Consider the following 21,292-nt stretch of genomic DNA (forward strand, 5'->3'; position numbering starts at 1 on the left):
TAATTGGAGTGGCTGTGGGGGATTATTATCAAATGAATTGGGAGGCTGTGTGTGTGAAAGAGCAGAATTGATTGGGGCTGTGGTATGTGCATTGGGGGGAGGGTGTGTTGGGGGCCAGAATGAATTGGAATGGCTTATTTGGAAAGGCCAAGTGCAGTGGCTATTGAATTACTGTTTGGGCAATAAATGAATTGGTGGTGGCCCAGGGGGCAGAACTGAATCTGGAGTAAGTGAGGGGGAGATGAAGGAGTGAGGAAAGTAGAGAAAAAAGGGAGAGGAAATCTCTCCCTCTTTGTTCCACTCTACCAGTCTCTCCCACCTAAAATCCATTTCTGCTCTCTCTTTCCCCAGAGACTTATCCCACTTTGTCTCCTGTTTTACACTAGCCAGGCAGAGAAGGAGGATTAAAAGGGGTAAAGTGTGGAGGGATTGAGCTCCCCACTACTTCACACCGTAGTACAGGAGCCAGCAGTACCCACCCTGTGTACAAACTTCCCTACTGGAGAAATTGGTGATGGTGCAGATTCTACCATCATCCTTTCTGGTGTGCTCAGTGTCCCAGTGATATGGAGGATGGTGGAAGTGCAGCTGACACTTACTCCCCATATGCCATCACCAAGTTCTCTGATTTACCCATTTCCAGTGTGTGCAAATGTACATAGATTTGAATTGACTGTTATTTTATTGGCTGATGTTGGCAGATACGCTAATGAGTACAGCAGGCGAGATGGGTTCTGTATCCCAGTTCTGTCTCCTTGGACTGGTCATACCTATGCCCATGCCAAAAGAGATCCACTGGCTTTGCCCAATAGTTCTACAGCTGTTTGTCCCACTACATTTTTCATCCCTGGATAGATTTAGAGAAGGATTTGGTAATGTGAGAGTACAAGAGTTTCTAAGAAGAAAGATTATGCAGAAATAAATGAGTTATAAATGATAATAATATGATATTATAAATGATAATAAATGTTATCCTGGAAATCTCACATGAACTGTTGTAATGTAAACACCAACAAACACAAGGGGCTACAGCTTCCCTTTTAATAGAGCTAATTTTGAAAGGGACACAGAAGTTAGAATTGGAGTTCATAGAGTAGGACTGGGGTTATAGAAATAATACTTCAGACCATAGGTATGTAATGTACTGGCTATGTATGTCTGAGTAAGCAAAGCAGCCTTTGAGTCGCTGTCCCACAGAAAGGAGAAGGGACCCGCTGTTATCAACAGCTATAGTCATTCTCCTTTAGATCAATTAGTAAAAGCCAGTGATTTTGGAGCACATACGTCAGGACTGTAGTCCTGGTTACTCGTGTGTATTTAATTTATTCCTATAAGCATGTCTGGTTTTTTCAGCACATGCATTTGTTGCAGTTTGCTGTATGGTCCAACCACAAGAAGGAGACATAGTTACTCACTCCATTGCATGTGAGTCTGTCAAGTCCAGTGTCCATTGGCAAATATCTAATTATTAAGAGGTTGACCAGCACAAGATGCGTGGCTGGTGATGCAATGCTGTAAATGTGAGTAAGGGAGGAATTTCTGGGCCTGCAGATTCCCAGATCTCAAATATTATCGATATGCTGGAGTACAGGGCTTGCTACTAAATAATTAATGATTTGCCATTATGAATCCACATTGCCAAATATCAGTTCTTGGTTCAATAAATATGCGGGGGAAGAGGCAAAATGGAATTAGGTGAATGTTATTGGCTAATACTAAACGCATTGATGGCAAATAACTTAGGATGACTGGCTGGAGATGAAGTATATTCAATGTTCTGCAGCACACCAAGTCACGAGACACCCCAGTTTGCTTTGGGATAATCACTCAGGCTAGCCTTAATCTTGGTTTCCCCCACTGTAAAATTTAACTTAATATCACTGCACTGGACGTGAAATTGGAGTTGATGTTCTGCATCCTGGTGTAGGGAAGCAGCTGTCCCTGTGCCAATGGGAATGACACCCACTTGCACCAGGGCTGAATTTGATCCTGTGGATAATAGTTGATACTATTGATGAAGGAAGAAAAAAGAAATGTAGCATTTAATTAAAATAAGCCCCCAAGACTTATGTAAATTAGCATGCAATGTTATTGATCCTGTATTTTCTGGGCAATTAATGAAATCTGTCAAAATGATGATCACTAATGAAAAGGAAACCTGCCTGAATGAGAGCTGGCAATTCTGTTAGCAGAATGACTACTGTACTGGAAAATTACTGTGTGCTGTTTATAAAGGCAATCAGACAGGAATGTTAGTCTTGGAGTCCCACTTTTGACATCAGCAGCTGTATTATTCTACTAGATTCCTCGGTATTTTTTATTCCCTAAACTTTTAGTGACTAGATGTGGCACAACCTGTTACCAAAATCAAGATTCACCTGATTATTTTGACCCAAATGTAGCACTTGACACAAAGAACAATTTCAGGCATGTAATATACTGTGATAATGGAAAAGGGTAGGGGTATTTCAGTGAATGCAGAAGGTGGCTTGTAAACAATTTATTCTTGCCTTCTCTGATCTAGCTTAAACTTAGTTTGATGGCTCTAAGTGAAGAATATCTGAAAATCAGTATGAAGAGAATGACTCTCAAAAAGCTCTCCCATTTTATACACACACACACACACAGAGAGAGAGAGAGAGAGAGAGAGAGAGAAGATCTTGAAGTCAATAGAGGTTTTGCCATTGACTTCCATGGAGACAGGATTTCACCCAATGGTATATATGCTCTGTAGCACTGAAAACAACTGCAAGAACATTTTAAAAGTGCAATTACAGTGTTTATACAGCACTAATTAGATCTGATATTTATCTCTCACCTGGGTAGTAAATAACAGTTATTTGTTCAACAAAAATGTGTGTTAAATGAGAATATTCACAGTAGAATCTATATGAAATAGAACTCTAAATCTGCATTGTTTTGCTTTAGTCTCTCTTTCAAGTAGTAATTCAGGTTTGCTGGTTTTAGTTTGTGGCCCCTTTTTCCTGTAGTCCTTTGTTCAGCGTCCGTGCTCAGTGCTGTCTTCTTAATTAGTGGAGATACTCCAGGAACAGCTATAATAAAACAGTGAAACTGTTGATGTATCAAAGGTGGCATAGGTCAAATCGGAGACCTTACCACAAATGTAAGAAAAATTAGCTTTTTGGTGGTATTGGAGGGGAGTAAAGTAATAAACATACTGTGTGTGCGCATGTGCCTGCACGCGCTTATATGTTTGTTTACTTACATACCTACATTTAGTGGAAATGCACATAGCCACCCTATACAGGGCTCCAGATGGGTAAATGGGTGAAATGTAATGACCTGTGATATACAGGAGGTTAGACTAGATGTTCTAATGATCCCTCTGGCCTTAAATTAAATGAAATTATGAATCAGGGAAAAGTATCCTCATGATCGTTTTGTCACCCTCACTCACCCTATCATCTCACTTCTCCTCAACCTTTGTTAACGTCTAATCCAAATCTTTGGCGGTAAGCTTTTCAATCATTCATAGTTTGTGCAAACATTCAGCATCCCCAGATCTAGATATAAGGTATTGTACACGCTAGTTTTTCCAGCATGAGCAAGTAGGGTGAACAGCTATTTCAAGGATAATGACTAATCCAGGCCCTAAAAAGATCAAATAATGAGCTGATCCTCCCAAGGAAGTTTAAAGTTTGCTCCAGGGGCCTTCGAGACAAAGGTTGCCAAAGCAGATTAGATAAAGAACTCCCAAACTCCTCAGAAGAGACAGTAAGAGGTCAAAGGTTGAGGAAGACACAAGAGGCAGAGATTTAACCTTCTACTCAGGTTGCATGACTTGTCTGTCCCAGTGGCACTTGGCCTTTCAGAGACTGCAGACACACTGTACACTCCTGCCATTCTGTGGGTTAATATCTTTGCATAAAAGCCCAGCATCTAAACCGAACCAGCATTTGATTTAGGCATCCAGCTCTTAAACTTTCTATACGGAATTCTTAACCAAAAAAATACCATAGACAAAAACATCCCTAGGATTGTGAGAAAGATGAGCTTGTGTCACATAAATAATTCAATTCTTATTGGAAACAGGAGAGAGGCACTCAAGTGACCGATCTGCAGTACTCACATTTTTAACTGAAGATAATGTTATCACCTGCAAGGGGAAAAAAAGAATATAAAAGGGTTGCAGTGTCAAGCAATCCCTGAGATCATGTTACAGGGTTTATAACATGACTGGAAGCCAAATGCTATATAGCATATACACAGCTGGCTTCCTTAATAATATAGGGCTTGCCTGATTGTTTGAAGTTAGTGCAGTTGAATTGTTTTTGATGTTGACATAAGCAAATGTGTGGGGGAAAAAAAAAGGCTCATTCTTAAAATGCATACAAATGCGTACATTGAGTCTAATGACTGTGTAGCAAAGGAGATCTGTCTGGTTTGTTATTTAATGCTATGTGTGCATCACATTTTTTTGTTGTAGACCTACACATTATTTATTGGGCAGTCTGGTGCTGATGATAATTATGCTAATGTAGTCTTGCACATTCCTTTAACAAGTATGAAACTGGCAGCAATCTTCATATTTAGTTAACTATCTTACCAAGAAAGATAGAATCCTTTGTACTTCCACCCTTGCTTCTGTCAGTAGCCATGATGTTCAACTCCAGTGGCTCTCAGTTCGGTATCTTGCAGGCACTAGAAATGATTCTGGATGACTGATTTTTAAGGGACATCAGATAGAAGTAGGGATTTGTCAATATTGCACACATTGCTCATGGGGTTTTGTTATAGGAGTTCCTTTTCTAACCTCCCTCCAAACTCTTAACAAGGATATTACTGCAAAAGTGGTGCCAAATAGAGATATTTTCAATAGGATCTTTTAGCCACTTCAGTCTGGAATCTCTTAAACCCAGAAAAGAGCCATAGATACTTGCCCATTATCCAGTGACTGTGAGGTGGATGTAAAATTTAAATTAAAAACACCACTACAGAGGATAGAAAACTAGCAAGCTTATATAAAGAGAGATGTCAAAGGATGTTACTCTATGACTTGCCATATTAAAACCGACCAGTGGTTCCTCAGTTTTAGTATCCTATTTCTGACAGTGCCCAATGCAGGATGCTACACAGGAAGGCATAAAACCGACATAATGCACCTACCAGTAATTTGCCATGGGAGAAATGTCTTCCTGACCCAACCTTATGCCCTAAAACACAGGTTTAAGAACACTTCTAATTTTACCAAACCTAGTGAGAATGCAGATGCTGGTTTTATTCATATGATAACACTTCACATTTATTTAGCACCTCTAAGGATCATAAAGTGCTTTGGAAACCTTACAGAAGGTATGTCTTCACTGCCGGCTCTGCAGCAATCGCTCTCAGATGGGCTCTCTAGTTGACGCTGGTAATCCACCTCCAGGAAAAGAGTAAGGCTGCGTGGACGGGAGTGTGTCTCCCATCAATGCAGCTCCGTGAAGACGCCACGGTACAGCAACATAAGCACGTTGACGGGAGATACGCAAGCTGCATTATGTAGCTTGTGTATCTCCCATCAATCACTGGCAGCAGTGTAGACCAGGTCAACGTTAAGCCTCACATCATCATTGTGAAAGAACAAAGGTGACTTATGGACGCATAGGCTAAAAGAAGTAGGTCATTAGCTGACAACAGAAGAGGAGTTTTAGACATGAATAGAAGAATACGGCAAAGTATCTCAGCTAACCATACAACAGGTAGAAAAATTATTTAGACAGATCATTAATCTACTTCTGTGTAGCAATTCACATGTGTGAAATGTCATAGTTTTCTCTCTTCTCTTGTTTTGGCACACAATATCAATACCTCTTATGCCTAGAAAAATCCGAATTAAAACTGAAACATTTTTTTTTAATTGTTTAGGGATAGGAGACCAGATTCAGAGCTGGTGGGAGTGGGTGCAGTGCCACTGATTTCAATGGGGATGCACCTGCTTTCACCACGTCGGAATTTGACCCATACATTTTAGTAGCTAATGAATTTGCAGCAGAAACCATCAATCCATTTTCCTGCCATAGTTTGCACAAACTGAACCGAGAACATGCTTTGTCCTGCAGTCCAAGGATTCTAAATTTACAAGCATTTTTGACCCAGAGTCACTAGCTTTGGCACCACAATAAACGTAAAACCAAGCAGCTAAAAGTCTCAAGTACATAATTTGCTGAGAACTTGAGACTAATTGTTGTTTCTTAGTCGCTCTCATTGGTTTTCAAAAAAAAACATCTGCTTGGCATCTGCTTTGGCTTTGTTGCATTAGGATGTTTTAATCTTTGTCTAAAGTGAAAGAAAGGACATGAATGTTTTATCATGAGTTTACCCAGTGTAACTTTTTGTAGGGGTCTGGTGCTTGTTTGACCAAGTACCAGCTTTAATTACATGCTATATCTCTGGATTGTGCTGCTTCCCAGATTTTATGGACGTACCAAGAAATGTCTTCTACTGCAGATAGTTACTATATATGCCGGGCTTGGAGAGCATGGCTGGCACACTGCCTCCTTTAGAAAAGAAAAATCTTGCCACCTTCATAGGATTAGGGCAGTCAACATCCCCTGATTCTGCTTCTGCTTTGCTGGATGATCTTGGGCATGTCACTTCCCTCCCTATGCCTCAGTTTCCCTATCTGTACAATGGGGATAATGATACCTATCTCCTTAGTAAAGCACTTTGAGATCTATAGATGAAAAGTGCTAGGTAAGAGCTAGGAATTACTATTTATTTTTGAGCAGTCTGCATATTGTTGAGTTTAGCTATAGGATTTTGCATTCAGAGGGCTCAATTCTGCCATCTTTACCCACACTGAGTAGCACCCTAATTTGCGACTAATCCCACAGAAACCGATTTTTTTAGGACTGCCCAGAGCCTATTCCTGGTACCAGAGTTTGCCACTGACTTGCTGTGTGATGTTGAGCAAGTCACTTCATCTCGCTTTGGTTTCCCCATGTGTAAAGATATTGGCCAACTTTTTTGGAAAGCCCTCTGGGATCTTCCGATGAAAAGCACTGCGTAAGTGCTAAATGTCATCATTGGGGAAAGGAAGTTAGGCACCCAACTACCGGTTGACTTTCAATGGAAATTGCATCTCTCCATCCCTTTATGACATTGAAGATCTCCCCCATTATTATTCAAACTTTAAAACGAGCCCCTGTCTGTAAAATGCGGCTAAACCAAATCTCTCGGTCTAACTACCTTCCTGCTCACTGATCTCCCCTCCCCCTGGCTGCAGCAGGGAAACCGCACGCATCCTGTAGCCCCATGCACTCCACCTGGGTCCTTAGGCAGCGGCTCCCTGGTAGCCAGGGGGACGGGAGATCAGCGCTCCCCCCTCCCTCTGGCTCCAGCAGGAATCCCAGCGTCTAGGGACCCAGGCAGAGCACTTTGCTGTGCTCCCTGCTACAGCCAGGGGGACGGGCGTGCAGCAAGGAGCCTGCACCGGTCTTGTAGCCCTGCGGTAATGCGCTCCGCCTGGGTCCTTAGGCAGAAGCTCCCTTCTGCAGCCAGTGGGAGGGCAGTGGTGGGCCACTTCGAAAGCCCTCGTAGGCCACTTTTGACCCCCGGGCCGTGGGTTGGGAACCACTGGCTTACAGCATTACCTCTTCCCTTTCCTAGAGACTGGGACGTTGCCTTTTAGAAGGTCACTGGAGAAGGAATTTTAGAAAAACAAAGCACCCAGAATTTCTCCCAGCTTCTCATGCTTCTGCTCAAATGTCACATACCACTACCCAGCTGGAATATTGAGGTCAAGTGGGGCAAACCTGGTGACGTGCACAGCTCAGTTGAAGTGAGTGGCACCAGTTTACATCAGCAGAGAATATAGCCCATCTTTCAACAACATCAAGGATTCAAAGCAGGTTATGCCGAAAAAATCAACATATGTTTCATGAAGAGTTGGCAGTGATAGATGTTCTTTGCTTCTCCGGCCCTAATAATCGCCCATGCACCTTCCGTTTATTGTTTGCTGAGCGTTAAACTATGTTTTAGAGCACACACAGCACCTTCCTTACCTAGTAAGGCATTATGACCTAAGAACTCTGATCATTGTTGCTGTATGACTCATTGATTCTAAGCCTTTTAATTGATAAGCACTTTCTCATCTTAATTACTAGCAGCATTTTTATTTTGGCTCTCAGACCTGTTGTAAATGCCAGAAGGGAAATAATACTCAGGGTTCTAGCCTGCAAGTTGAAATTCTGTCGATGGTACTAATTTAGACCAGGATCCTGCAAAGATTAGCACGCACACTTAACTTTATTCACTGTGAATAGTCCCTTTGTGTTCAGCGTGTAAAGTTAAACACTCGTGTAAATTGTTTCCTGATCTAGAGCCCTCAAAAAAAGAAATTGTAGGATGCTTCTCACGTTTATTTTATTCTCTGTTTGAATGTGATCACCAGTTCATAATAAACAAATATATAAATGGTTACGGCTGATACAATGGAGTTTTGACTAAAGCTCAGGACTGAGAATCAAGAGATGCGATTTATGTTTCCAAGTCACTCCAACCGTCTCAGCCTCACTTTCCCCATCTGCAAAATGGCAGTGCTGATTCTTCGCAGAATCGCAAAAGGGTGAATAGGGTAGTGAGGCGTAATTAATTTGAGATACTGGGGAAAAAGTGCTGGCGAGGTGAAAAGTACTATAGTTATAAAATTATACAACATATCTATGCTTTTAATGTTCTCCTTTTTAAAAAAAAATGAGGAAGCATGGTAATAAAGTTATTTAAGCAGTCATTAAAATAAACTATGGTGAAATGGTGAATTGAAATGTATTGGTCAGTGGCACTGTTCTAAAGTTTACATCCATATCCACTTGGGAATATGTTCACACCTTTGGACCTGGAATGTACAGTTCAATTTGCTGCTACATTTTTTATCTTTTCAGTCTTTTAAAAGTAAACCTTTTGAGGTTTGGAGACTATAAATGATATGAATGCTGGATGTTTCTCATATCGCTGGAAGAGCTTGGTTTGTAAAAGGATATTTGCCTAACATCGGCTGTATTGGTTTGGAGTAAGGCAAGCATTAGCCTAGTGGTGCCAAGCCAAGTGCAGGACCTGAGGTGGGGGACAAAGATGGCTTTTATACCCGCTTTGTGATTCTGTTAAGCAGTAATTCAGCTCCCTAACTTGCACCTGGCTACCGGAGACTGGGTGGGACATAGAGACGATAGAACCACATCACCTTGCGAGGGGTGTGGTGCAGAGGGAATTCCCATCTGGAATATGTGCCCTCTGTGCCACAGACCAGCGCATTGGTGACTCTTGTCTTAGATACCACTGTGTGGGCACTCTGTCAAAGGGTTACTGTTTGATGGCAACCACTGCATGAAGGAAAAGAATGTGCCAGCCGGTACTAAGGTGAAAGACAAACTGATAGGAATGTGGCATTGATGCCCACTGTAAAAAGCTGGGCAAAATCTCCTGGTCTTACTTTCCAAGGTGTTTGTGGTCAAAGCGACAATGAAATCAGACGTGCAAAAATACCAAAAAGAAAAACATGATTTTCTCCTTGCCCTTGAAATTAGCACAGAAAAAAAAGCTGAATTTGACAGTTTCTCTTCCTGTGTCGAGCTTTTTGCTGAGCTCCACACATCAGCTGTTTCGACACAAGGGGAATGCAGTGGAACTGACGACTTCTCTGGAGGTGCCATTGAGAAAGTGGCAGGTGCCTCACATCGCCTGAAAATGGTAACAGAAGTATTTTCCTAGGCCCTGCCCTTCCATGATAGATAGAGTAGATTTTCCCTATCGAAAGAAACCCCATTTTTCCTGGCTGACACATGGTTACTTGCTTTTCATGTCCTATATTCTTTTCTGTTTGGATTTCAGAGAACTCATAGGAGATAGCTTTGCTTCTCTTTTTAGCCACTTGACAAGGCCCTGACTCTGTGGTTCCGTGATGTTCCAGGGCACATCTATAACAGCGGTTGTGTGCTGTTCTTAGAGAGACACTGGAGATCTTTCTTTGCACAGGGACCACATTTGAAATGTTAAATGTAGGAAAGGATCTGATCCCAGCGGCTTTCCATTGATTTCAGTGGGCTTTGCATCAGGCTCTGTGATCATTCATCTTATACTGATGACATTTATTCTTTCCTATCATTCACTATTATGTCTCTGTCAGAACGGGGGCTAAAGGGTCCACTGAACAGGAATGAAATGAGGCACCTTCAACTCTCTGACGGAGCAAGGGAAAACACAGATAGGAACTGTTTCCCTTCCTTAAAGTAAGGTCATAATCTGACTATTTAAGGCATTTCAGGAACACCTGGCAGGACACATGCTGCGCATCCTCAAATGAAAACAACGCACAGCAGTTTCGTCCAAGAACGTATTTTTATCTTTGGCTTTCTCCTTTGCTCTCAATCTCTTTCTCAGCTTCCCCTGCCAGTAGCTATAGATCATGGTGAGACTACAGTGCTGCTGTGAGTATTCAGTGCAGCCATTCCTGATCCTGTGGCTACGTTCAAAGAATAAAGCAAATCGCTTCCTTTCCATCCATCCCTTTGGTGAACAGCTCCTGTGACTGAATTGGCCACTTTCACATTCTGCTCACATAGGCCTCAACCCACCTCACTTTGAAGTCAATGGGAGACTTTATTTTAACTTCAGTGGCCATTGAATCTTCCCCTGATAGTCTAGATGTGTCTGTCTCTCTGTCTCAGTATTAGATTACACAGCTGGCGTTATCCCAGTCCATACTCAAAATACCAAGCAATCAGATGCAGAGATGCACCAAACTACTCACCTTCCCTTCCTCCCATGAAAAGCACCTTCAGTGTCTGACTAGCTGTTGTAGCTACCAAAATTAATGAGTGTGTCAGGCACTTTTGCACACAAAAATGTATGTTCCTGTTGTGCATAAGATGGCTGGCAAGTCTGACCACGTGATCGTCAGCACAGTAGCAGCATGTTAGCGATGGTAACAGAGGGCAATTACACAAGACGATTCTATTTTTACATTTTGTGTTCTGATCCCCTCTCACCTCCCCCGAACAGTAACATTTGAATTTTTTTGGATTGTTAATTCCTTTGGGAGACGCAAACCTTTAAACAGCCTTTTTTTTTTTTTTAAAGCATTGTGCTGAACTAGGCACCTGTGCTTCCCCTCCTGACCTACTGGAGCTTTCAGCAAAAAGAAATCCTTTCTTCCGAGCAGATTTTTGCCTTTGAGAAAGTGTCTTACCTATCTGAGCCATGTACATTATTAAGTAACTCAGGATCAGGTGACAAGGGAAAGATTCATTTGATTTAAGGATGCTAATCTAGATGATAGTTCTAAATAATAATTTAGAAGGCCAGCTTTCCAGAGGAGCAGAGATGATTGCCTTCCTGTGCATACACACAGAGCTATTGTTCCAGTCCTTCACTTTGTCCAGGAATTCCTGTAATTACAGAGAACCTCTTCCTCATTGACAGATTGCAGGAAGTCGTAAGATAGATGCTGTTTATGTGTTATTAAAAGCTTCGCTCCTGCCCACCTTCTAAACCAGATTCTTCCCAGACATTTTATTTCACTGCAGCTCTGTGCAGTTCTCAACATAATTGCATTTTGTTATCTGGGGTTAGGCTGCCTGAGGCTAGAATATCAGTAGCTGTAGACATTTCCCCAGGAAAGAGACCACATTTAGGGGCTGACTCTGGCCTCAGTCTGGCAGAGATTTACACAGGTGCTTAGCTTTACCCACTGTGGAGATTCAACTCCCCTTCAGAGCCTTTCCACTGACTGTAATGGATTGGGCCCTCTGAATGGGACTACTCAAAGCATAAATATTCTGAACAACAAGGCACTCGTGACTGCAGGACTTAGCACCTTGCAAGATTGGGCCTGTTGTTGCCAAATAGTCTTTCCAAAAAAAAAAAAAAAAAAAAAAAAAAAAAAAAATTTCATTTCCAACATGTTTTGCCCTTATGGGAGGAAAATGACAACTGAAAAAAGTTTGCTTGGTTTTTTTTGTTGGTGGTGGTGGTGGTGTGGTTTTTTGAATCAGAGACCTAGAAAAATGAAGGACCTAAGGGAGTAAAATCATCCAAACTGGAACATTTGAACCACAGATGGATTCATTAAATTAATACCATGCTCTTTTAGAAGTGTCATCTTGTATTTTTAAAGACATCTTGAACTTTGGCTGTTTGGTTAAGGTTAGATTTGCCAACAAGATGAATCTTGTCATTTAGCCACCATTTTTAAGGATCACATATGCCTTGAACTTCAAAACAGAGAGCTTATTAAACAGCCAACCAGCCACGGAGTGATGGAACGTGGAATCTTTACCTCAAATGGGAAAAGATGAGCTAAAAGTAGCATAATTACACCAACAGTTTGCTTGAGTGTTGTTCTAGGGCAATATTATTTGAGAGGGAGCAGCGTAGCCTTCCCCTAGCCAGAGAAAAGAGAGTTTTGCAAACAAGTCTCTCATTATCTCGCATGCAATCCTGAGTAAGAATCACCCCCCCCCCCCCATGGGTGGCTACCTGCAAGGTACTTTCCAGCCTCCCCACAACTCAACCCAAGAAGGTACACGGTCATTGTGCGTCTATTTCGCATAAGCCAGTACAAAATGTGTAGGCCCAGAACTAGCGGCTCACAGAGTTCCCAAGGGATAAGCACAGCACTGGATTCCACCATGTCTTTTTTGTGTTTCTTTGTTTTCTTTAACAGGTGGGTGACAGGCCATTGGAGCTCTTGCTCTGCCACCTGTGAGAAAGGCATCCAGTACCGGGAAGTGACTTGTGTGTATCAGTTGCAGAATGGCACCTACGTTAACACCAGAGATCTCTACTGCCTTGGCAACAAGCCCACACCAATACAGAGCTGTGAAGGCCAGGACTGCCTTTCTATCTGGGAGGCCTCGGAATGGTCAAAGGTAAGAATTTGGTTTGAGGGGGAAACCGGAACTTTCTATAAAATCTCTTGGTCTTGCTCCTGGCTGACAGGTGCCAAGCACTCTGTCCCCGATCCAGTAAAACACTTAAAGTTAAGCACATGCTTACATCTTTGCTGGATCGGGGCCAGAGTGCTCTGCATCTTGCAGGACCACGTCCAATCAGTATGATCATGAATGCAGAACTGTATGGTGCTGAGGAGTGTTTTCCGTACCAGTGAATTATTAAGGTAGGTTATATGAACTGAGCTGTATTACATGTATTTTCCAATCTGCAATCAAGACCACCTGGAGAAGTATTTCAGTGACCTTTGAGCAGGAGTTCAACCAGCACACCAGGCCTTTTGGCTCAGATCAAGTGCATTTTGAAATTATTATCTGATAAGTCCTCTGCCAAGGAGTTCTGTGTTGCAGCATATCCTGCATCACTCGACCTTTGAGACTTTTCTGATTCTAGCTTGTATGATCCCATAAACAGAAAAACTGGTGCATTTATAAACAGTTTATAAATGGTTAATAAATTATTAATAGATGTTACAAGCATGTTACAGACGTAAGTATTATGTGTTAGAGGTGGCTGTAAACCCCGGTTATAAGCACCATATTGACCTGTTGGAGTCTAACAATCTAGAGCAATTTCTTAACCTTGTATTAAAATGTCTATTAATCTTTTATCAGCCATAGAATAAACTGTTTATAAATGTACCCTTAATATAAAGCATGACCAAAAAATCTAATGAGGACATAAGGAAATCCCAATTTTGTACTAGAAATATTGACCTCTTGTTTTACACATGAATGTATAGGAATTAGGTCGGGCCATATGTTATGAAGTAGTTTAAAAAAAAAAAAAAAAAAACATTGATGCTGCAGCCTTTAAGAAGACGAAAGAGGAAAGCATAGGAAAGAACTGCCAGGTCCAATAAAAACCCCAACTATCCCTTAGAATTCAATAGCAAAATAACAAGCTTTGCAACGTTAGCAATGAATGAAGAGCAGAAACAATATTTGCATAATTAAAATAATCCTAAACAACTCCAGTGTAAACCTGGAGTATGTACTCAAGTTGCTAACCCGCATTGAAGTCCATGCCACCATGTCTTCACTACTATTGTTACCTGCAGTGGCTGGATTATTGCTAGTGCAGGGATGCCTTCCTGCTCACGCCTTACTTTGCTGTGTAGATGTACCCTGAGAGATGAGCTTAGGGTGTGATTATTTTTTGATTGGGGATCTCAAAGAAGAGCTTTGACAATCCTGTATTGATTCCCGATGTGTCAGACAGTGGCATTGATATTGTGGCAGATCTCTACTGATAGCAGTGGGGATTCATGTCCTGATCAGTAGCAGGATATGGTCTAGCCCATAGGGCCATGTTTTCAAATGGGCCTCAATCCAGCTTCTGAAATGGCATCTGCTGCTTTGTGTGCACCAGTTTTTGAGCATGTAATCTTCTGTCTGTATCAAGGTACGAGAATTGAGATGTGTGTGTGTGCATGCAGTATTTGCCCGGCAAAAAGCAAACATAGAGTGACATGTTGCTGTTATTCTGGTGTTTGTTTATTGTATTGATTTATTACTTGTTAAGCGCTGACTGTGCCCTCTTTATTATACCTCTTTATTATAGTCTGCTATGATGGAAATACCTTGTAAAAGCAACCTAACAATCGATAGGTTTTCAGGAATGAGAAAGGAAGAGAAGCTGCTGGGCTAGTGGCTGCAGTGTGGCCACCCATCATTCACTGGCACAGAAGTCTACAAGAAATGCCCCCTATATTTTGGTTGACTCAGTTGTTTCCCAGTATCCTTTAAACTAACCGTTGGCATGCAATGGGTGCATGGTAATTTGCTTCATCATAAGGCCCCCAGCCAAGTTGGCCAGGATATGTTGCTTGGCCAGCGTTAACACTCCTGACTTCAGTGTTATTGTTGATATAATACCTGCTCGACTCATCCTAGTGATAGAAAGTCCATTTCACCCTCAGCATTGCACTTGTGGTTTCACAGGCATAACTCCAGAATGGCTGTATTACAGGGCAGTTCCAGCTTATGTGCAAGAGGGATGCTTTTTATCTGTCCCTGTTTTGCGCAGTTTGTTTTTTAGAACAATATCAAATAACTTTGGGAAAATAATGTTCTAACAATTGTGTTTACACACATAGAACGTCAGGATCCCAGCTGCGTTGCAGGGATAGGGGTTGTTTTTTAAGAGAGACTAAGTGTTACTCAATTGTAATCAGGAAATCTCCAGTACAAGAGGTAATGTTCTAAAGTTCCGGGACAGTATATTATTTTACCATTCAGTGGGACACTGTATACATTCACTAGTTCTTGAAATGCTTTTTCTTCTAAAACCTTTCATCTTTTTCCCATTCCCACATGGAGAAGAAAAGTTTTAGAGATTTTGGAATGTCTTATAGCTCTTTTATACATCATCATTTCAGATTTTCCCTTCTTTTTATTTCTGATAGGGGGCCTTTTTCTAAATCTGCTGAGTTGTAGAAATGCTTGTTTATGATGGTACTGTTGTGATTGTGGTGTCCTGAAACTCTCACCTATTTCAGATGGGCAACTGGTTGTGTGTGGTCTTTTGTCACCAATCCATTTCCCAATTAGAACAGTATTTGCATCTTGCTTTTGTTAAATGAATGTAACTTGATCTACATAAGGGATTCATCAGAACATAAGTCAACTAAAAACAGTTTCATGACAAATATGTATTTTTTAAATTATCTGAAAGTGAGAGATTTATATTTCCTTTAATACATTTCTCCAAAAGATTTAGAATCTAGATTAATCATTGCCAACTAGTTGTTTTTTGAAGTTAGTTCTTTTTCAGTCCATGCTTTTGCCATCGTATGGTCCATTTCGACTCAGGAAAGACAATTTCACATTGTGTCAGTCTGGGCACATTTTATACCCATAAACCTTTCTTGGCTGGAAATCAGTTATATCCTTAAAACTTGAAAGTGAGGTTGTGGGGAAAAAAAACACAGTATCACAACGGTGATATCATTTTATAAACCAATTTTCACATGAATTATTTTGGTTTTTTGGCTACAAAGGAAAAAAATTTGAATAAAGTGCAAGTTGAGGTCTGGTCGCCAATGAAAAAAGTTGCATTCTCAAAGCTAAATCCAAGACAATCTTCAGTGTGGAAAAAAAATTAAGTTCCCTTTTTAATGCCAAACACTTGGAATTACTTGGATGAAGTATTGCTCAACCCATTTTTAATGACCAAAACTAGAGAGTAGTTACAAAAGGTGAAAGTTTCCACTGTTCAGGAGCTGGAATCTGAAGAAAAACATGCTGATTTGCTTCTACCAAGAGGCATCTGATGACATGTTAATGAATGCCCAGGGATCAGGCAGGACAAAGGGCAGTCCAGATAAGTGGTCAAAGTTGATGCAAGTGGTCCAATAGCCAGCAGTTCTAGTTCGGTGTGAAGGTACAGCTAGCGGGATCGGGCAAGGTAGCAAGGCAGGATCTGGTGGGGCAGAAAGGCAGAGTCAAGCAGGGTCTAAGTAACAACTACCAGGCAATGGCTTATGCTCAGACAAGGCCAGAAAGGAAGCAGGAAGTTTATATATGGCCACCAGCCAATCAGGGTCAAGATCATGTGGCCAGTCAGGAAGCAGATCATGGAACCCTGGAAGCTGGCCCACCCAAGTCTGTGAATTCCCTGGTAATTGGATGAATTGGTGTGATGTGATGACCAAGGGTGCATCCTGGGAACCCAGTGGACCAGGGTTTGAAACCAGCATTCTAACAAGGTTTGTCGATGGGATTGTCACCTGACTTTGGCTTTTGTCTCAATTCTTTATAAAACCTTGTGAGGTTTGGTCAGATGGTTTGTTAAAAAAAAACAAAGTAGTATCAGCCCATCTGGTGAAATCTGGACAGTCATCATTTGCAAATGTTTTCTGTAGAATCTTTGTAAAACTTGGTACTAAAAAATGTTCTTAAAGGTCAGAACAGTTGAGCAGAGAAATGAACTTGTTAAGGAATACAAATACTCTGATTATGGATTGGAGGTTTTTTATAAAACGCTATAGGAAAGTGACTGTGGTGTGGATTTTTGAATGACATAAAGGCTCATGCAAATAAATACTTGCTGTTTTGGTGGTGAGACCATACAACCTTGAGGAGTTCATACTCACACCTTCTAAATCGTATACATCAGTCAGGAATACTGCTTTATAGTTCAGGAAATTCTGCACAACACAGAGCAATCCCTGGCTTGTGGGTATAGCCTAGAGAAATGCAGCTTGAGATCTCAGGGAAGTGGATAAATGCTTTGAGGAGTCTGGCATGGCAGCTTGTGGAGTTCTCTCTGTAGCCTGAAGGAATTCGTCCCAGTAGCTTGTGGAATCCTATGATCGTGTTCATTATAAAGACATTACTTCCATAAGGAGGTCACACAATGAGCAGCACACAGCAAATTAAGTGGAAGTCTTCCCAGATTTTAAAGAAGTCACTTTGTAGTTGCTCTGAAGTATTTAAAGGCATGTCTGTTAGCTTGCCAGCTCATAAACACTTGTCATTCATGTCCTTAACAAGGCCAGCAGGTCAAAACTGCCTGGATTGTGTTTTTAAGACGGTTAGACAAGCATGCTGAGATTTGTCCATTTGATGTAACATATCAAGCTGATGCTTGTTTCCAGCATAGACCCCCTGAATGGAAAAGTGTCTTGGACTATGCTCAAAAGACCGCGTAGAGTATTTCATATCTCCACTATTTATTCAGTGTCAAGTCAACTGTCTTTTCCACACTGATCCCTTGAGGGGGAGAACTTGATACTCAAGAGAGGCTTAGTTGTTATCTCAGTTAGTATGTATATCATTTTTCCACTTACCTGTCCCCAGCGGGCTTTCCATGAAAACTTCTGGTTTGTAACCTCTGCACTGGCAGAAAAGTGGGGTGCAGGAAGAACATATGTCCTGCTCTACATTGGCACAATTTATATGGGTTTGACAGTGTCACCAGTTCCATTGTCCCCTTTGTTGGAAAAGTGACGAGGTAAATTAGCGTTCCTCAATCTTGAGATTGTGACACCACCTGTTCTCCCACCCAGGGTGGGTCCCGGAGGGGAGCTGTGAGATCACAGCAAATTCTCTGACAAAGCAAAACAAAGGTTCCAACCTTCCTTCAACTCGGGCAGCAAGTAGCTGCTCAAATAACCCTGGGTGCATAGCTAGCCCTAGCAGAATCCACTTCCACAGAACTCAAGAACTTGAAGTGGACCGTTGATGCCAATTCATATGCATGCGGATTACATTGTCCTGGTATTTGTAATCCTGTCTCCCTCTAGTGGCTGCCCCTGTAGCTTTCTCACAGCTAAAGAATCTATCCTTTATCTCAAGCGGGAGAGGCCTGTGGTTTTGGGACTGAAGAGCCTTTCTTTGTTCCCTGCTGATGTCTCAGGTGTTTATGTGGCAGACATAATTTGCTGAATGTAGTTTTGAACTGATAGCAAAATGTGGGGTCGAGGAGGGTGAATGGAAATACATTGGCATAGTACCACCCTTGAGTTATGTATACTGTATGATTACCATGCATTCCCATAACCTATGATGAGAAGCATTATTAAACAAGTGGAAAAGAGTGTGCGTGTGTTTATCGTTTGCTCTTAACATAAATGTGAGACTGCACATTGTACAGAATCAAAGATAACAGTGCAGGGTATGCATTAGCTGTGTTACAGGAGCACCTTGCTGAAAGATTTCGTAAGCAGGTATACCACAAGATCTTGGAAATCTCACTCTGCATCCAAAAGACTGAGTTGGCACCACTGTGATTTTAAAATGCTTCATTGCATAGTCATGCAAAACCAAAGGTTGCAGCAGCTTCCCTACTGTGTATTCCGGCGTGTTTGTCCTTTTTCGGTGTTGATGATAATCTCTTAAATAAAGGAGTTGAAAATTCAACACTGACTCCTGTTTAGAAGGGGTTGAAATCTTTCAAATAAAAAAGGTTTTTTGGTTGTAAAATTGCCATTTTTCAGAAACATTTTTCACAAAGTATTGTCAGATTTCTTGCCTTTTAATTTTTTTTCAGTAATTTTTTTTTTAAGTGTCATAAAAATGTCTTTGTTTCCCATGGTTTCAGTAAAGGAAAAATATTGATGGTGTTTTTGATAATGTAAAAATTTGGTAGTGGGAAAATTATTAGACTGACCAAAAAATGAACCCTTCAAAATGACAAAACAACATTGAATATTTAAAATTTTTCATGAAACTAGCTTTTCATTTGTCCCATACCTCTCCCTCTGCAGCTGTGATGACAATCAGCTGAGATGGTAATTTTTTGTATTACCATGGAGACAAGAAGCCATGGTCATGAATCAGGACCCCATTCTGCTAGGCGTTGTTACGCAGCAGTCAAGGGTAATGCCTCTCTTTTTTTCAGTGCTCAGCAGATTGCGGCCGGGGAATCCAGAAGAGAACAGTAACATGCACAAATTCTCAAGGGAAATGTGATGCAGCCACCAGGCCCAGAGACGAGGAAGAGTGTGAGGATCACACAGGCTGTTACGAGTGGAAAACGGGGGATTGGTCTAAGGTAACGATGAACTCTGAGCAGTTTTGCACTTGAATTGCCTAGATTATCAGGTCAGGAATCCACCTTTTAAACTACCCTTCAATGTGCATTTATTCAGCTCGCGGTGCCGGTTTGGGAAGTTTGGGTCCCACATTTAAAAGTCGTTGGTTTTTAATTATACTGTTTAATAGGAAATAGAAATATTTTCATGGGTTTTTTAATTTGATTTCCATGAAAGTCGTTGGTGAGATTTAAACACTCTGTCACGGTATTAACAACCCAAACACTGCGGCATTGGGCTGCAGCACAAGACACAGAACATCTGTTTCCATTGCCTGAGCAGAGCAGAGGGCAAAGTCAGCAGCAGAAGTTTGATTTTTTTTTTTTTTTTTAAGAACTATTTCTTTCAGGGCTAACAGTTGCAGGCGGTGTTAGGAATGTGGCCGCTGAGGAGTAATGGGATCCTGAATGGGGGCTAGGATGTCCCATGCCGAGGAGCAGATGGGTGCGGTAACTGCTATTTGACCTCCCACTCCCAGAGATGTTCTGTGGCTGTGTGTCACGCACACGTGGTCTCCACCATGGTGTTGGGATGTCTTGGCAGACCTCCTTCAAAGTCCCCTGTGGGGCTAAGAAGAGAGTGAAGAAGCTGGGCAGTTCTCAGATACACCCGCCTAGCCTATAGTTCTACTGCAGCGCTCTCAGCAGAGGTGGCATCCCCTGGGAACAACCAACCCCCTCGAGGTAATCAGTGGGAACAGGGCACAGTCCGAAACCCACCACCATCTCCAGGATCAATCTGTCCCTCTTTAGCCCTCTCTCTTTGACAGGAAAAGGAGAAATCTCAGGCCTCTGGAGGGCAAAGTGAATGGCAGAATCCGCTAAGAGATATTTGGTGGGGTAACTTGTTTGCCTGGGACTCTGTCCTGCAATGGTCTGACTGACCTCTGGGTCAGGCAGGCCTGTATGAAGCCCCATAGACAATAGTACAGGCCTGAGGTAGCCCTTGCTTTTGCTCACATTTGGGCTTGGATGTAGAGAGAGCCTGCTAGTGGAAATGAATCCAAACACTACCTAAAAGAAAGCAGTTTGGCCTAGTTACTGTGGTCTTCAAATGTCTGGCATCTGGCTGACAAAACCAAGGGTTTGGCAGAAGTATTGTTAAACAGCCCAACAGAAAGGATCTGTTCAGCAAATCCTTCCCAAGGGACAAAGCACCAAAGGCCAAATTCTGCTCCTCTTGTCTCATACGAGTAGCCCCACTGACAACAAGCAGACTCTCACTCTGACTCTTTCAACACTACAAAGATGGTTCCCAAGCTGTACAGCTGTATCTCCCCTAGCCACCAGCACCTCATGACCTGGTCGCCATCATGAGAAATACGCTGCGCAGTTTAATCCCTGACTCACTTGGACCTTCTGAAGTGAAAATTAGACATTTAAAAATAAAGCCCTTGGCCACACTCCACCCCCACTTACACCATTGTGAATTTAGAGCCCCTCCAGTGTTGTCAATGGATTTAACCCTGATATCCTCTGATGTAAATCAGAGCAAACTTGGTGCTTGAGTTTTCACTCAATCCTTAGCCACACAGACAGTTTTTCCTGAGAAATAGACTGAGTAAGAACCTCAGTCCTCAGCAATTGGTCACACTGTTCATAAAATCCCTTTACATTGTTAACTTCATGTTTGCATGAGGGACTGAAATTTCCCAGGAATATTGTATTCCAGTTCTGTTTTATCTTATCTTTGTAACTGTACCGTTCTTTAAACAGAAAGCCCACTTTGTGTTCAGGAATGTACGGCATGTGCTGAAACCACTGGGATACAGTAGTTTCATTTTGCTTTCCAAAAAGGCAAGTT

At 41.8% G+C, this 21,292-nt stretch overlaps 1 protein-coding gene across 4 annotated transcripts in view; it reads left to right on the forward strand.

Moving 5' to 3' along the window:
- ADAMTS17 (ADAM metallopeptidase with thrombospondin type 1 motif 17) overlaps positions 1-21,292 on the forward strand; it is a 251,693-nt gene that overhangs the window by 207,331 nt on the left and 23,070 nt on the right. For all 4 annotated transcript variants that reach the window (XM_067555596.1, XM_067555598.1, XM_067555597.1 and 1 more), the window contains 2 exons: positions 12,665-12,869; positions 19,297-19,449. In XM_067555596.1, the coding sequence (XP_067411697.1) occupies positions 12,665-12,869; positions 19,297-19,449 (358 nt within the window). The remainder of the gene's footprint in view (positions 1-12,664; positions 12,870-19,296; positions 19,450-21,292) is intronic.

Source organism: Emydura macquarii, unplaced genomic scaffold (genome assembly GCF_026122565.2).
Source record: "Emydura macquarii macquarii isolate MOO-44397 ecotype Brisbane River unplaced genomic scaffold, CSIRO-AGI_Emac_v2 contig_1644, whole genome shotgun sequence".
Classification (NCBI taxonomy): domain Eukaryota; kingdom Metazoa; phylum Chordata; order Testudines; family Chelidae; genus Emydura; species Emydura macquarii.